This window comes from Bombus bifarius, unplaced genomic scaffold, assembly GCF_011952205.1.
Source record: "Bombus bifarius isolate JDL3187 unplaced genomic scaffold, Bbif_JDL3187 scf7180000008206, whole genome shotgun sequence".
NCBI lineage: Eukaryota > Metazoa > Arthropoda > Insecta > Hymenoptera > Apidae > Bombus > Bombus bifarius.
The window spans coordinates 1,209,893-1,226,605 of NW_022884510.1; the positions used below are offsets into that span (position 1 = coordinate 1,209,893).

The 16,713-nt window shown below is 41.6% G+C and overlaps 1 protein-coding gene across 1 annotated transcript in view; it reads right to left on the bottom strand.

The window, feature by feature from the left end:
• LOC117210536 (microtubule-associated protein futsch) overlaps nucleotides 1-16,713 on the bottom strand; it is a 35,483-nt gene that overhangs the window by 9,517 nt on the left and 9,253 nt on the right. Inside the window, exons 4-9 of the mRNA XM_033453652.1 lie at nucleotides 16,337-16,435; nucleotides 16,030-16,202; nucleotides 15,723-15,880; nucleotides 15,190-15,601; nucleotides 8,431-15,054; nucleotides 20-8,040 (exon numbers count right to left, since the gene is read on the bottom strand). Coding sequence (XP_033309543.1) covers nucleotides 20-8,040; nucleotides 8,431-15,054; nucleotides 15,190-15,601; nucleotides 15,723-15,880; nucleotides 16,030-16,202; nucleotides 16,337-16,435 — 15,487 coding nt within the window. The remainder of the gene's footprint in view (nucleotides 1-19; nucleotides 8,041-8,430; nucleotides 15,055-15,189; nucleotides 15,602-15,722; nucleotides 15,881-16,029; nucleotides 16,203-16,336; nucleotides 16,436-16,713) is intronic.

The window sequence follows — 16,713 nt, forward strand, 5'->3', positions numbered from 1 at the left end:
TAACGGAACACTAGGTGACCTAGATTTATCAGCATCCTTCGTCGGAACATCCTTCAAATCGAGAGCCTCGGCAACAATGCTGGGAGACCTGGATTTATCCTTCGATTCATCTGTGACACTAATCACACTGGGAGACCTAGATTTCCTAATTTCTTTAGCCTCGACATCCTTCAAATCAACAGCTTCGCCAGCAATACTGGGCGATTTCGATTTATCTACTGTTTCTTTTAGTTCCGCTGAAACGCTTGTTACGCTAGGAGATCTAGATTTCTCCATATCTCTCAGATCAGGAACTTCACCAGCAACACTGGGAGATTTCGATTTATCTGACACGTCCTTTGATTCCACAGGAATGCTTGCTATACTGGGAGATCTAGATTTCTCAACATCCTTCAAATCGGGAACTTCACCAGCGGCACTGGGAGATTTTGATTTATCTGATACGTCTTTCGATTCCACAGGAATGCTTGGTATACTGGGAGATCTGGATTTCTCAACATCCTTCAAATCGGGAACTTCGCCAGCGACACTGGGAGATTTTGACTTATCTGATACGTCCTTGGATTCCACAGGAATACTTGGTATACTGGGAGATCTGGATTTCTCAACATCTTTCAAATCAGGAACTTCACCAGCGACACTGGGAGATTTTGATTTATCTGATACGTCTTTCGATTCCACAGGAATGCTTGGTATACTGGGAGATCTGGATTTCTCAACATCCTTCAAATCGGGAACTTCGCCAGCGACACTGGGAGATTTTGACTTATCTGATACGTCCTTGGATTCCACAGGAATACTTGGTATACTGGGAGATCTGGATTTCTCAACATCTTTCAAATCAGGAACTTCACCAGCGACACTGGGAGATTTTGATTTATCTGATACGTCTTTCGATTCCACAGGAATGCTTGGTATACTGGGAGATCTGGATTTCTCAACATCCTTCAAATCGGGAACTTCGCCAGCGACACTGGGAGATTTTGACTTATCTGATACGTCCTTGGATTCCACAGGAATACTTGGTATACTGGGAGATCTGGATTTCTCAACATCTTTCAAATCGGGAACTTCACCAGCGACACTGGGAGATTTTGATTTATCTGAAACGTCCTTTGATTCCACAGGAATGCTTGGTATACTAGGAGATCTAGATTTCTCAACATCCTTCAAATCGGGAACTTCACCAGCGACACTGGGAGATTTTGACTTATCTGATACGTCCTTTGATTCCACAGGAATACTTGGTATACTGGGAGATCTAGATTTCTCAACATCCTTTAAGTCAGGTACTTCACCAGCAACACTGGGAGATTTTGACTTATCTGATACTTCTTTCGATTCAGCGGAAACACTTGGTATACTGGGAGATCTAGATTTTGCAACATCCTTTAAGTCTTGAACTTCTCCAGCAACGCTGGGAGATTTTGACTTATCTGATACGTCCTTCGATTCCATAGGAATACCTGGTATACTGGGAGATCTAGATTTCTCAACATCCTTTAATTCGGGAACTTCACCAGCGACACTAGGCGTCTTTGACTTATCCAAAACGTCCTTTGCTTCAGCCGGAATACTGGTTATACTGGGAGATCTAGATTTCTCAATATCCTTTAAGTCAGGTACTTCTTCAGCAATGCTGGGTGACTTTGATTTATCCGTGGCTTCTTTCGATTCCGTTGATGCGATTGATATACTTGGAGATCTAGATTTCTGTGTATCTTTTATATCGGCGTCCTTTACATCGGGTATTTCGCCAGCGATACTAGGAGACTTTGATTTATCTGATGCGTCTTTCGCTTCAGTTGGAACACTTGTAATGCTAGGAGATCGAGATTTCTCAATATCTTTTGCTTCAACATCTTTCAAATCGGGAACCTCCCCGGCAATACTAGGCGATTTTGATTTATCGGATGTTTCCTTTGTTTCAGTTAAAACAGATGCAACACTAGGAGACCTGGATTTTTCAGCACTTTTTGCATCAATTTCATCTAGATCGGGTTTCTCGCCAGCAATGCTAGGTGACTTTGATTTATCAGTTGGTTCTCTCAGCTCGGCTGAAATGCTTGTTACACTAGGAGACCTAGACTTCTCAGCATCTTTTACGCAAACGTCTTTTAATTCTGGAATCTCACCAGCAATGCTGGGTGACTTGGATTTATCCGGTGTTTCTTTCCGCTCAGTAGGTACGCTTATCACACTAGGAGACCTAGATTTCTCAATATCTCTTTCGTCAATCTCCTTCAAGTCAAGAGTCTCACTAACAATACTAGGTGACTTTGACTTATCCGAAAGTTCCTTCGGTTCAACTGCAATACTTGCTACGCTGGCAGATCTGGATTTGTCAAAATCTTTTTCATCGACTTCCTTCAGATCGGCAATTTCTCCTGCAATGCTTGGTGTCTTGGATTTATCAGCTGGTTCTTTTGGCTCAGTAAGGACACTAGTTACGCTAGGCCTAGGAGACCTAAATTTGTCAACATCCTTTAAGTCAGGTTCTTCGCCAACAACGCTGGGAGTCTTTGACTTATCTGATACTTCTTTAAACTCCGCTGAAATACTTGTTATGCTAGGAGACCTAGACTTTTCGATATCCTTTAAATCTGGTGTTTCGCCAGTAATGCTAGGAGTCTTTGACTTATCTTTCAGGTCCGTTGAAATACTTGTCACACTAGGAGATCTGGATTTCTCAATATCTTTTGTTTCCAGTTCTTTTAGATCCAGCGTATCACTGACGATGCTTGGTGTCTTTGATTTATCTGATATATCTTTAGTTTCTACTGGAGCACTTGGTATACTCGGAGATCTAGATTTCTCAGCACCTTTCGCTTCAACGTCCTTCAGATCAGGCGTTTCACCAGCGATACTAGGAGACTTGGACTTATCCGATACATCTTTTGCTTCAGCTGGGACGCTTATTACACTAGGAGACCTAGATTTTTCAATTTCTTTAGCTTCAAGATCCTTTAAGTCAGGTGTCTCGCCAGCGATACTAGGAGATTTCGACTTATCCGGTATGTCCTTTGCTTCGGATGGGACACTCGTTACACTGGGAGACCTGGACTTCTCTATTTCTTTAGCTTCAATGTCCTTTAAGTCAGGTGTCTCGCCAGCGATACTAGGAGATTTCGACTTATCCGGTACGTCCTTTGCTTCGGATGGGACACTCGTTACACTGGGAGATCTGGACTTCTCTATTTCTTTAGCTTCAATGTCCTTTAAGTCAAGTGTCTCGCCTGCGATACTAGGAGATTTCGACTTATCCGGCACGTCTTTTGCTTCAGATGGGACACTCGTTACACTGGGAGACCTAGACTTCTCTATTTCTTTAGCTTCAATGTCCTTTAAGTCAAGTGTTTCGCCAGCGATACTAGGAGATTTCGACTTATCCGGTACGTCCTTTGCTTCGGATGGGACACTCGTTACACTGGGAGATCTGGACTTCTCTATTTCTTTAGCTTCAATGTCCTTTAAGTCAAGTGTCTCGCCTGCGATACTAGGAGATTTCGACTTATCCGGCACGTCTTTTGCTTCAGATGGGACACTCGTTACACTGGGAGACCTAGACTTCTCTATTTCTTTAGCTTCAATGTCCTTTAAGTCAAGTGTTTCGCCAGCGATACTAGGAGATTTCGACTTATCCGGTACGTCCTTTGCTTCGGATGGGACACTCGTTACACTGGGAGATCTGGACTTCTCTATTTCTTTAGCTTCAATGTCCTTTAAGTCAAGTGTCTCGCCTGCGATACTAGGAGATTTCGACTTATCCGGCACGTCTTTTGCTTCAGATGGGACACTCGTTACACTGGGAGACCTAGACTTCTCTATTTCTTTAGCTTCAATGTCCTTTAAGTCAAGTGTTTCGCCAGCGATACTAGGAGATTTCGACTTATCCGGTACGTCCTTTGCTTCGGATGGGACACTCGTTACACTGGGAGATCTGGACTTCTCTATTTCTTTAGCTTCAATGTCCTTTAAGTCAAGTGTCTCGCCAGCGATACTAGGAGATTTCGACTTATCCGGTACGTCCTTTGCTTCGGATGGGACACTCGTTACACTGGGAGACCTAGACTTCTCTATTTCCTTAGGTTCAATGTCCTTTAAGTCAAGTGTCTCACCAGCGATACTAGGAGATTTCGACTTATCCGGTACGTCCTTTGCTTCGGATGGGACACTCGTTACACTGGGAGACCTAGACTTCTCTATTTCCTTAGGTTCAATGTCCTTTAAGTCAGGTGTCTCGCCAGCGATACTAGGAGATTTCGACTTATCCGATACGTCTTTTGCTTCGGATGGGACACTCGTTACACTGGGAGATCTAGATTTCTCTATTTCTTTAGCTTCAATCTCTTTTAAGTCAGGTGTCTCGCCAGCGATACTAGGAGATTTCGACTTATCCGATACGCCCTTTCCTTCGGATATGATACTCGTTACACTGGGAGATCTAGATTTCTCTATTTCTTTAGCTTCAATCTCTTTTAAGTCAGGTGTCTCGCCAGCGATACTAGGAGATTTCGATTTATCCGACACATCTTTAACTTCAGCTGGGACGCTTGTTACACTGGGAGACCTAGATTTTTCAATTTCTTTAGCTTCAAGATCCTTTAAGTCAGGTGTCTCGCCAACGATACTGGGAGATTTCGACTTATCCGATACGTCTTTTGCTTCGGATAGGGCACTCGTTACACTGGGAGATCTGGATTTCTCTATTTCTTTAGCATCAACCTCTTTTAAGTCGGGTGTCTCGCCTGCGATACTAGAAGACTTCGACTTATCTGACACGTCCTTTGCTTCAGTTGAGACACTCGATATACTGGGGGACCTAGATTTCTCCATATCTTTTGTTTCAACTTCTTTTAAGTCAGGAATCTCTCCAGCAATACTAGGTGTCTTTGATTTATCCATCCGTTCCTTTTGTTCAGTCAAGAGACTTGTGACGCTAGCGACACTAGGAGATGTTGACTTCTCAATATCTCTTGCCGTAATATCCTTTATATCGCATACCTCGTCAACAATACTGGACGACTTTGACGCATCTGATGCGTCCTTAGATTCTCCTGAGACACTTGTTATACTGGAAGATGCAGACTTTTCATCTTCTGCCTCTGCATCCTCTAAATCCGAATAACGAGAAAGTGATTTTTTATCAATAGCCTTTAAATCTGGCTTCTCTGCAGGACTAATCGGTGATTTCAAACGATCTGTAATAACCTCACGTTCTTCGGTAGCACTCGTTATACTTAACGCCCTAGCCTTGTCTATTTCCTTTACATCAATCTCTTTCCACTCATGCGGTTCAGTAGGAATACTGGGTCGCTTTGATACATCAAAAGGTGCCTTTGATTCTATCGGTTTTTCACTGGGAATTTCTGCGATGTCTGCTTTCGAAGGTTGTTCAAGAACAGGACTTGTAGTCGGAGTTCTAGGTTCCTCTGGTGTTTTTGTTTTCTTGGATTCTTCAGCCTGACGTTTAGAAACATCTACTTGTTCTTCTATCTTCTTTTCTGCTTCTGCGGTAGTGATCTCAGATTTTTCCAACTTTGTCAAATAGACAATCGTCTTTTCTACCATTTTATCCTCGCTTACCTCCTGCAAATCCCCTTTATCGCTCGGTGCCGGAGAAGGAGATTTTTTGTCTGCTTCTTTCGTTCCTAACGTGTCCTGGTCAGTGATAATTGCTGGCTTAAGGTCTGTGATTGGTTGTATCTTTTCTGCTTTGGTAGGTTCGAAATCAAGTGGTTTCTCTTTTAGTTCTGGACTCTTTTCAGGACTCTTTTCAGGACTCTCTTCAGGACTTTTCTTAGGTGAAATACCGGCACGTTCTTTCTTGTCTTCTTTTTCATCACTTACAGGCATCTCAATTTTCCTATCAACTTGAGCAACTTCTTTAATTACTTCTGTTTTCAAACTTTCCGGCATTCCAATTTTTCTTTCTGGAACTATCGTTTCGAAAGTTGACTTTAGAGGTTCTATATCTTTCATATCAGAAGTCTTCGCCGATTCTTCCGGTGATTTTGCAAAAATAGTTTCCGCCGGAGAAACATCTTCCGATCGAAGCGACTCCGGTGATTTCGATGCAACGATGTCGAGACTTTTCTTGCGAATTTCATCGACTTCAACTTTCTCTTGAATCAGCGTCGGTTTCTCTAAAGCTTCTTTAATCATTTTTCCATCTAATTCTTTTTTCTCAGCAACGGTATCCACTACTTTAGTAGCTGTATCAACAGATGATTCGATTGTTTCAATCTTCCTAGTTTCTAATTCTTTCTTTTCGACTTTTTCACGAACGGCTTTAGCCATATCCTCCAAAATTTCTGTTTGTTGTTGCAAACTGGGAGACTTTGGAATTTCTGATTCTATCAGAGATGGAGAAGTGCTACTGTCCGCTTCTTTTGGTTTAGTAGGTACCGCCTTCTCTAAGCTGTCTTCGAGATCACGTGAGTCACGAGTGTCAATCGGTGACTTATCCAAGCTGTCTTCAGGAGTTACCTTTCCGACATCTTTGATTGATGGTGACTTATCAGAAATGCTGTCTTTTTCTGGAGAACTGATTTCTGAGTGCAGAGAGTCCTTATCTAGAAGCAAAGAATCTTTATCAGATGTTGATTTGACAGATGCATCTTTAAGAGAATCATCAGGTGTAACAGTTTTTTGGAGCGCGATAGTACCAGTTGGGGAAATTTCAATTTCTTGTCCGCCATCTTCGCTGCTTGCTGTAACTAACATCCTTCGAACAGCTGCAGCATCATCTTCAGGCGATTTCTCAGGTTTCTTTTCTTCTTTAACTGCAACTGGTATCTCTTTGAGTGGCTCTTCTTTTCGAGCCAACGATAAGTCTTCAAGAACAACTTTCTCAATTTTCTTGTCACCTTCGACCTTTTCTACTTTGGGAGATACTTTCTCGTCCTTTTGAGCTAAATCTTCAGGAGCAACCTTCTCCATTTTCTTGTCATCTTCGATCTTTTCTACTTTAGGAGATATTTCTTCGTCTTTCTTAGCCAAGTCTTCAGGAACAACTTTCTCCATTTTCTTGTCATCTTCGATCTTTTCTATTTTGGGAGATACTTCTTCGTCTTTCTTGGTTAAGTCTTCAGGAGCAACTTTCTCAATTTTCGTGACATCTTCGATCTTTTCTGCTTTGGGAGATATTTTCTCATCTTTTTTGGCTAAATCTTCAGGCCCAACCATCTCCACTTTCTTGTCGTCTTCGATCTTTTCTACTTTGGGAGATATTTTCTCATCCTTTTTAGCTAAGTCTTCTAGAGTCACTTTCTCAATTTTCTTGTCATCTTCGATCTTTTCTACTTTGGGAGATACTTCTTCGTCTTTCTTAGCTAAGTCGTCAGGAGAAACTTTCTCCATTTTCTTTTCATCTTCGATCTTTTCCAGCTTGGGAGATACTTCCGCATCTTTTTTAGCTACATCTTCAAGAGTAACTTTCTCAATTTTCGTAACATCTTCGATCTTTTCTGCTTTAGGAGATATTTTCTCATCTTTTTTAGCTAAATCTTCAGGCGCAACCATCTCCACTTTCTTGTCGTCTTCGATCTTCTCTACTTTGGGAGATATTTTCTTGTCATCTTCGATCTTTTCTACTTTGGGGGATACTTCCTCATCTTTTTTAACTAATTCCTGAATACTCTTCTTACGCTCCACTTCAAGTATTTCCGGTTTCTTTTCAACAAGTTCTTCCTTCGGTACGCGATCAACAACTTCCGATTCCGGAATTTTCTTGGAAACGTCGATGACTGTCTCCAATTTGTCTTCTCGCTTCTGGTCTTTTGTTAATGAAATTTCAGTAGGCTTGATTTCATCGATGATTTCCTTTTGAACAGGTGACTTTGGTTCAGTTACCTTTTCCACTGGTCTCTCTTCTTCTTTCGTTTCTACTGGTTTCACTTCTTCTTTCTTTTCCACTGGTTTCACTTCTTCTTTCTTTTCTACTGGCTTCACTTCTTCCTTCTGTTCCATTGGTTTTACTTCTTCTTTCTTTTCCACTGGTTTCACTTCTTCTTTCTTTTCTACTGGTTTCACCTCTTCCTTCTTTTCTATTGGCTTTACTTCTTCTTTCTTTTCCACTGGTTTCGCTTCTTCTTCCTTTTCTACTGGTTTCGCCTCTTCTTTCTTTTCCATTGGTTTTACTTCTTCTTTCTTTTCCACTGGTTTCGCTTCTTCTTCCTTTTCTACTGGTTTCACCTCTTCTTTCTTTTCCATTGGTTTTACTTCTTCTTTCTTTTCCACTGGTTTCATTTCTTCTTCCTTTTCTACTGGTTTCACTTCTTCCTCCTTTTCCATTGGTTTTACTCCTTCTTCCTTCTCTACTGGTTTCACTTGTTCCTCCTTTACCATTGGTTTTACTTCTTCTTTCTTTTCCATTGGTTTTACTTCTTCTTTCTTTTCTACTGGTTTCATTTCTTCTTCCTTCTCTACTGGTTTCACTTCTTCTTTCTTTTCCACTGGTTTCACTTCCTCTTCCTTCTCTACTGGTTTCACTTCTTCCTTCTTTTCTATTGGTTTTACTTCTTCTTCCTTTTCTATTGGTTTTACTTCTTCCTTTTCTACTGGTTTCACTTCATCTTCCTTTTCTACTGGTTTAACTTCTTCCTTCTTTTCCATTGGTTTTACTTCTTCTTTCTTTTCTATTGGTTTTACTTCTTCTTCCTTTTCTACTGGTTTTACTTCTTCCTTCTTTTCCATTGGTTTCACTTCTTCTTTCTTCTCTATTGGTTTAACATCTTCCTTCTTTTCCATTGGTTTTACTTCTTCTTTCTTCTCTATTGGTTTTACTTCTTCTTCCTTTTCTACTGGTTTAACTTCTTCCTTCTTTTCCATTGGCTTTACTTCTTCTTTCTTTTCCATTGGTTTTATTTCTTCTTTCTTTTCTATTGGTTTCATTTCTTCTTCCTTCTCTACTGCTTTCACTTCTTCCTCCTTTTCTACTGGTTTTACTTCTTCCTTCTTTTCCATTGGTTTCACTTCTTCTTCCTTCTCTACTGGTTTAACTTCTTCCTTCTTTTCCAATGGTTTTACTTCTTCTTTCTTTTCTATTGGTTTTACTTCTTCTTCCTTTTCTACTGGCTTAATTTCTTCCTTCTTTTCCATTGGTTTTACTTCTTCTTTCTTTTCTATTGGTTTTACTTCTTCCTCTTTTTCTACTGGTTTAACTTCTTCCTTCTTTTCTATTGGCTTAAATTCTTTTTCTTCTAGCTTTTCTAATTCTTTCTGAATAACTTCTTTTTCCAGTACTAGTTCAGCGATTGAACGTTTCCTTCTTTCTTTTTCTATTGTGATCGCATCCACTTGTTCTTCGGGCGATTCAGTCTTCTGCTCCTTCTTCTCTTTAGCTTCGTCTAGATACTTTTCTATGGTATCAAGAGATTCTGGTACTTCGGTCACTTTAACTTCCTTTTCTTTCTCTTTAACTGGTTTTACATCGATAGGTAATTCTGTCTTTCCTACTTTTCCCTTTGTCTCGTGAACGAATTTTTCGTCAGCCTCGATAACGTCACTTATGGTATCTTCCACAGCTTCTTCGGCATATTCCCGCTCGCGTGATTCGTCTGATTTTGGTGAAATAATACGCGATGTATCTTCCAAAGAAGTAACAGTTACATCACGTACTTTATATTCTTGTTCGACAGCCTCAAAGTCGTCGCCAATGTCTTTTTCCTGTCTTTTGTCGATAATTTCTTTCAGAGATACCGGTTTTGTAGGTATTGTGTCCTCGTAGTCACGAACCTCTTTCGGTTTTGTGGAAGATTTTTTAATGATACTTACAAAATCATCTTCTTCTTCTTCTTCGGCTGACAAACAAACGGATTCTTCTTCGACGCCGAGTTCTTCTTTACGTGGTTCAGAAATTTTAGCTTCTTCTTTCGGTGATTTCATCTCTTTTTCCTTCAAAATCTCTTTTTCTACAGGAGATTTTATTTCTGGTTTCGCGACCGATATAACTTCGATTGGTGATAATTTTTCTTCCTTTTTGTCTAATTTCGACGGTGCTTCGATCTTTTCCTCCTTCGTTTCTTCTTTCTTCTCAGCTTCTTCTTTCTTTGCTTTAGTATCAATCGGTTCCAGTTCGGAATCAAACAAACCATCAGTTTTAACATCGATTAACTTTTTAACGATAATTTCCTGGATAATACGAATTACGATTACTTTCGGCACAGTCTTTTTAATGGAAATTTCTTCGACGATTTCGATAGTTATGCATTTTCCTCTTTTAATGTATTCATTGATAATATACTCTTCAAGCTCCATTTTCAATTTCGGAGTGATAGATTCTTCCAATTTTAAGATATCAACGTTATCGACGACATCTTTCTTTGAAAGACCCTTTCGTATAATAATCTCTTCGATAATATAGATAACACGCTCCTTTGGAACACCTTTAACAATTGTAATGTACTCTATAATCTCAATAGTGATTTTCTTCTTCTTAATCACAAGTTCTTCGATAATCTCTTCCACAATACGATCTACCTTATCGACAATAGCTTTTATTTCAGCGGGTAATTTAATCGAGAGTTCAATTTCTTTACTCAAGTCCACTTTGCTTTCCTGCATTTTATCTGTAACAAATTTCGGTGAGGTTGGTGTTGAACCAGGAGAAACCATTACAATCTCCGCTTTGGCGGGAGAAATCTTTTGCTCGAAACCTATTACAGGCTCTTCTATAGCTGTTTGAACTTTCTCCTCTTTTTCGATCGGTGGTTTCACAGTTTCTTTCACACAAACGTCTTCCACCCCAGCTTCCAGTACGTCCACCTTCAGAGACAAATCTTTAACTTCGGGAGCAATCTCTTTGACATCTTTCATCATTTCTTCGCAAATTTCCTTAACGTCACGCTCATCTTTCTCTTCTTTCGGAGATATAATTGGCTCTGTTTCTTTGACAATTTGGACACAAGGTTCTTCCTTTGTTTCTGCAACGAGTTCTTCAGCTTCCTCCTGGTACAGAGAAATTTCTTCGGTAATTCCAACTTTCGTGGGTATCATAGGAACCTTAGTTTCCGCGACAGCTTTAGGCGGCGACACAGTTTCCGCCACAGGTTTAGGCGGCGACACAGCTTCCGCCACAGGTTTAGGCGGCGACACAGCTTCTGCCACAGGTTTAGGCGGCGACACAGCTTCCGCCACAGGTTTAGGTGGCGACACAGCTTCCGTCACAGGTTTAGGCGGCGACACAGCTTCCGCCACAGGTTTAGGTGGTGACACAGTTTCTCCCTTTTTGATTGGTTCCTTGAACAACAACTTGTCCGAGAAGACATCGTCTTCTTTCAGAACCTCGGCAACCTTACGCACGATTTCGGTAACATCTCTAACTTTGTCCTCGATGTCGATACCAGCTGTTCCAGCAAGAACCTCTCCAACGTCTAGAACAGCTTCTTTAACGTCTTTCGTAGGTATTTCTTCTTCCAAATGTTCAGCTTTTGGTATTTCGAATTTCACCTTTTCAGGTTCTTTGCTTTCGGGAGATGTGCCTTCGATATGTGGCTTAATCGCTTCCAGCTTTTCCACCACACCTTCCAGAGTGTCCTTAACGACATCCTTCGTTAATGGTACCTCTCGTGTCAAATCAGCTGTTTCACCGGCAATCTTCTCTTCCAACGATTCCAAAGAATCCCTCAAGCTGTCCTTTACTGTTTTAAATTTCTTCGAAGCTTCTTCCAACAGTGCTTTTATTTCTTCTGCTTCTTCTTCGACTTCTTCTGCAAGCTGTTCTTCCTTCTTAGCTTTGATCTCGATCTCCGGTGACTTTTCCGTCTTTTCTGCGACCTCGACATCTTTCGACGGAACTTCGCTTGGCTTCGCTATTTCTTTTTTCGATTCAATTTTTTCTTCCTCAATGGGTTTCGATACCACCGACACTGGAGATTTGCTTTCTTCTTTCACAGCCTTTTCCTCAGTAGGTTTAATTTCTTTCTCTTTAATTTCGAGTTCTGTTACGTCACGTTCTGTTACGGTCACACCCTCGAGTTTTTCCTTAGCCATCGCGATGGTTTCTTCCGTGATCGAGGCAGCCCTCTCTTGTATCTTCGGTTCCACTTCAGGAACTACTTCCTGGACTTTCTCACTAGGTTTACCAACTTTCAGGAATATTTTCTCGACATCGACTTCTTCGAGCACGGTCTTCTCTTGTACCTTCGCCTCTTTCGGAGAACTGGACTTCGACGAAGACTTTTCATCGACGTCCTTCTCCTGTTCCTTCTTTGATTTCTTGGTTAATTTATCGATGCCCTTTTCAAACTTATCAGCAACCTTGCCGAAGAAGCTGAAAACTCCTTTTTGTTCCTTAACAGGTGGCGTAGGTGGTTCCTTGACCTCTTGCGTTGGTACCGGTGCCGATACTTGTGGCTGAGGCTCTGGTTCTTGCTGTGGTTGTGGCGGTTGTACCAATGCTGGTTTCTCCTCTTTGTCCTTCTCGAAGTCTTCCATTCTGTACAATTTAGGATCTACCTCTTCGTGGACTGGCAAATCAGCAACTTCGTCTGGTGTTTTTACAATGTCGCGTTGAAGACACTGTACAGCTTGACGGACATCAAACACTTGAACGTCTGGTTTTGTAGTTACTGTTGGAGGTACGGTTCGCGAAGCAACGACCTCTTCTTTAACTTTCTGTACCACATCCTTTTCTTTCACTTCCTCGATAATGTGTTTCTCGTCGATATCTTCTTTGATTTCGTCCAGAGGTATACGCTCATCTTCTGGAAGCGTCGGCGCTGTGGTTGTAGCACCAGATTCCAAAGTTGAAATTCGTTCTTGCGATTCTTCTAATTTTTCTGGTATTTGTTCCTTTTGGTCAGCTTCGGGTTTCAAATCAGAGTCAGTGGTTTTCTTCTCGGAAGAGTCCAACTTATCAGGGCTCAAACTCGAAGGTTCCTTGGTAATGTCCTCGCTATCCTTCTTACCGGAATCGTCTTTCTCTTCTGGTTTTTGTTGAATTATCTCTGCTGCGGGAGCAACTATTTCTTTAGCCTCTTCTTCCAATTGCTCCCTACGATCTGGTGACAAATCAATTGGCTCTGCCCTCTCTTCTTCGCCTTTCAATATCGTCTCCTTCTCTTCCAATGGTTTTTCACGCTTCTCCACGCTCTCGTCCTTCTCTTTCTCCTCCACTTCTTCCTCGGCACCTTTTTCCTTCACCTGCTCCATATCCTTTAGCATCTTCACCTTCTCAGATTCAGCCTCGTCCAAAATATGCTTTTGTTCACCTTCGCCGCTCTGAGTAGAGTCTTCTATATAATCTTCCTCTTTCTCAACGATCAAATACTCATCGATAAGTTCTCTCTTAAGTGCATCTTCCATGTCAGCTTCGATTATGTCATCGTCTGTGATATCTTCTTCTTTCTTGTCAGTAAGTTCCGCTGTGATTTCATCATCTCCTTCGGAACGATCATCTTTTCGTGTTTCTTCGATAAGATCTGCTTTTTTAAGCACTGCTTCGATCTCCTCGACTACTTCTCTTTCCTCCTTTAGATCAGCCAGCACTTTGCTTTCGATAGAATCCAAAGAAATATCTTCCGATTGTTCCATTAGACTCTTCTCTGCGAGTCTAACTCCTGTTTCGGCTTCGATTCCAGATGGCGTGGATACAGTCGAAGAATCGGCTGTACCTTTGTCGCTCTTCGCTTTGCGAACGACACCGTCTTTGTCAGATTTAACAGAGGTTGTTGGAGTGCTACGAGTCGACTTCGCTGGACTACCAGATACTCGAACTTTACTCGGACTAACTGGTTTTGGTCGGCGGCTAAGCGGTTTTCTGTCCATTGGTTTCGGTTTGGCTGGTACTTTGACCATGCCAGTGGTTATAGCCGATTCGATGTTCTTCTGTTCAAGTACTTTTCTATTATTTGCATCCTTAGTGCTTTTCGCTGGTGGTGCAGCTGCTGTCTTCTGGGCTTTTGCTTTGGTCACGCTCACTTTCGATATCTCCGTCTTTGTGGCAACTCCGTTTATAGTTTTCTTAGGGGTCGTTGGAGAAGATTTTACTATCATTCCAGCGTCCTTCTTTTCTACGGGAGACTGTTTCGCTTTTTTATCAGTTACCTTCGCCTTTGTTTCAATCTTTCCAGGTTTAACGCCCTTTGGTTCTTTCGATTCTTTCCTTTTGGCTACTTCTTTCGGTTTTGATTCCTTCGCCGGTGGAGTTATCTTTTCTGTTTCTTTCGGAGGCTCGATCTTCTTTTGGACATCCTCTTCGCGTTTCTCTAATTTCTCTTCTATCTTTTCTGGCTTCTCCTTCCCAACATCCTTCTTTACAATCTCCTTCTTCGCTTCCTTCGCTTCTTTTTCTATCTTTTTACTCTCCTTCTCCACCTCTATCTTCTTGTTCTCCACTATTTTCTTAGGCTTCGTTTCAGCTTTAACAGGTTTCGTAGGAATAATTGACGTTGCTTGCGTCTTTGGAGGTAATTCATCTGTAGCTTTCATTTTTATTTCAGGCGATTCTTTTTTCTCTTTCTTCGCCTCTGTGCCTAACTTCTTCGAAGCTTCTTTTTCACTGATCAGGCCCAATTTCTGTTTCGTGGGCTTGTCTCGCAGGGTAGCTAAAGACGCGGACGGCGAGAGGCTCTTTGCGGAACAAACAGGATGCTTTAGGAACTCCAGGTGTTTCAATCGTTCGAAACCTTCGAAGATCTTCTGTTGAGGCGTACTTCCGGGAAACAATATTCTCGTGATGGTGTCTTCGGGGTTTGCGGGTTGCCAGACTAATAACGCGCATATGGAGACCAAATTCTGGATCGGGAAGGTTAAATTGTTCGAGTCTTTCTTGTGACCACCGGCAAAAAGTTTCGAATCGGCGGCGTGCCATCTCGCCAGAAATTCTTTAACTTCGCGACTATCCTTGCTGGGGCTTAACACGTACATGTCCAACGTGCCGTGACCTACTTTATGATAGAGATTGATCGGGTCTGGGTCTCTGTAGCACGGATGCGCTCGCAGACTGATGTGACGCAGATTGACGACCATCTCTTGGCCAATATCGGTGAGATTTAGTATCAGAGGATCGATATCTTTGTCCCCGTCCGGTGAATTGGATTGTCTTCTCTCCTGTTACGCGAGAGAACGCAACATCGACAGTTTTAATAAACGTACATTAATCAAACTCGATTAGCATATTGCGTATATACGACTCGAGTAAGAAAGCGTGGAATCGACAACTTTTTATAAACTAACGATACTTACGATTAGGTTGCAGAAGAAATGTCCGATTTGAGGATAGACGTGCATTTCTTTCTTCTTGCGGAGCACGCTGGACATGCCTCCAACATTACTATTATTTATTCTGGTAACTAAGACCGCATCGAGGCGATCCAAGTGTCTGGTAAAGTCCCAAAAACAGGCCTTTCTGGCGAAACCACCGTCCACCAACATGTTAAAACCATTTATGCCGAAGAGCGCGGCATCACCTTGACCGCCAGGGAAGACATACAATGTTGGGTGACTAAATCTTATGTTGCCTACGACATCGGATGGCTCCATAAGCTGGTCCAGTGTCTGAGCGACCAGATATTGTCCAATGTAATTCGTGAAACTCGCGATGGCTGGTAATCCAGCGGTGAGAACGTCATCGGGATTTACTCTTACTCGGCAAGGTCTGTATCATGGCAAATATAACACACATAGATGAATTATTTAAGCGTCGCAGACTCTTTATAATATTGAGATACAATCTACGTGGATATTGAAACGTTGTTCGAAATAAATAGGATACAAACCTAGTGCAAGCTTCTTTGGAAAGTCTATTTGTCGTCCAATCGCCGACACTCGCGCAATGAATGTCTACCGTGACACTGTTTTCATACGCACGAAGAACTCTTTGCACTTCGTGTTCACTGAACGCATCCAGGAAATCGGCAAGGCTAAAGGTTCCATCCTGGACGCGTGGCATTTGAACGTGATCGTTAGTTTCAGTGGAAACAGAAATGTTCGGACTATACTAGATGAGCTTAGTAATAGTTTTGCATGTTAAGTTTCTATGTTATGTTTCGCAAGGTATTATGCTTATGTAGAATTGGCACGTACTTGCAGTATCCAGGAACCATTTCCACTGAAGGTATAGCCACCGTGTATAATGTGTCGGTGTTTTGTAAAGCTTGCGAGAAGGTTACGGATACATTGTAACAGTGTATTCGTTTGCGGGTGAATCAGAACTTCGGTAACGAGGTTCTCGGTTGCGTATTGGATCAGTCGTTCGCCTGAAAATTCATTTCTCTCAGCGAACGAAACGTATTACAACGATCTATAGTACGTTCTTGGGATTCGGAATGATAGCGAACGATTTAGATTCAACGATAATATTTATCTTATAATCGCGCGTTTTAATTAATACCATTTCTTGCTTCTTCCCCTTCCGGAGCTTGCGCCACCAACGCCAGTAATTCTTTTTCTAAATCTACGTGACAGCTATCCTTATCCCACGACAAGAAACCTGAAATGCAAAATTAGAAAATATTAGTCGAAAGGAAGATCACGTAAGGCTCGTGGATATGTTCCGTTTCAATTAGAAAAGTCGAAAAGTCTCTTTTATCAGGACTCAAGATCCGAAAGGTAAATGATCGAAATAGCAAGTTATAACGTCGTACACAACTACCTAAGAGTCTGCACTAGGTTGGCTTCGTAAAGTGAGGATGATTCAGGGCTGAATAACGTAAGGTGAAGGTTAAGAAATCGAGAATTGTCTTCTACTCGAACGTCGACTCGTCAATT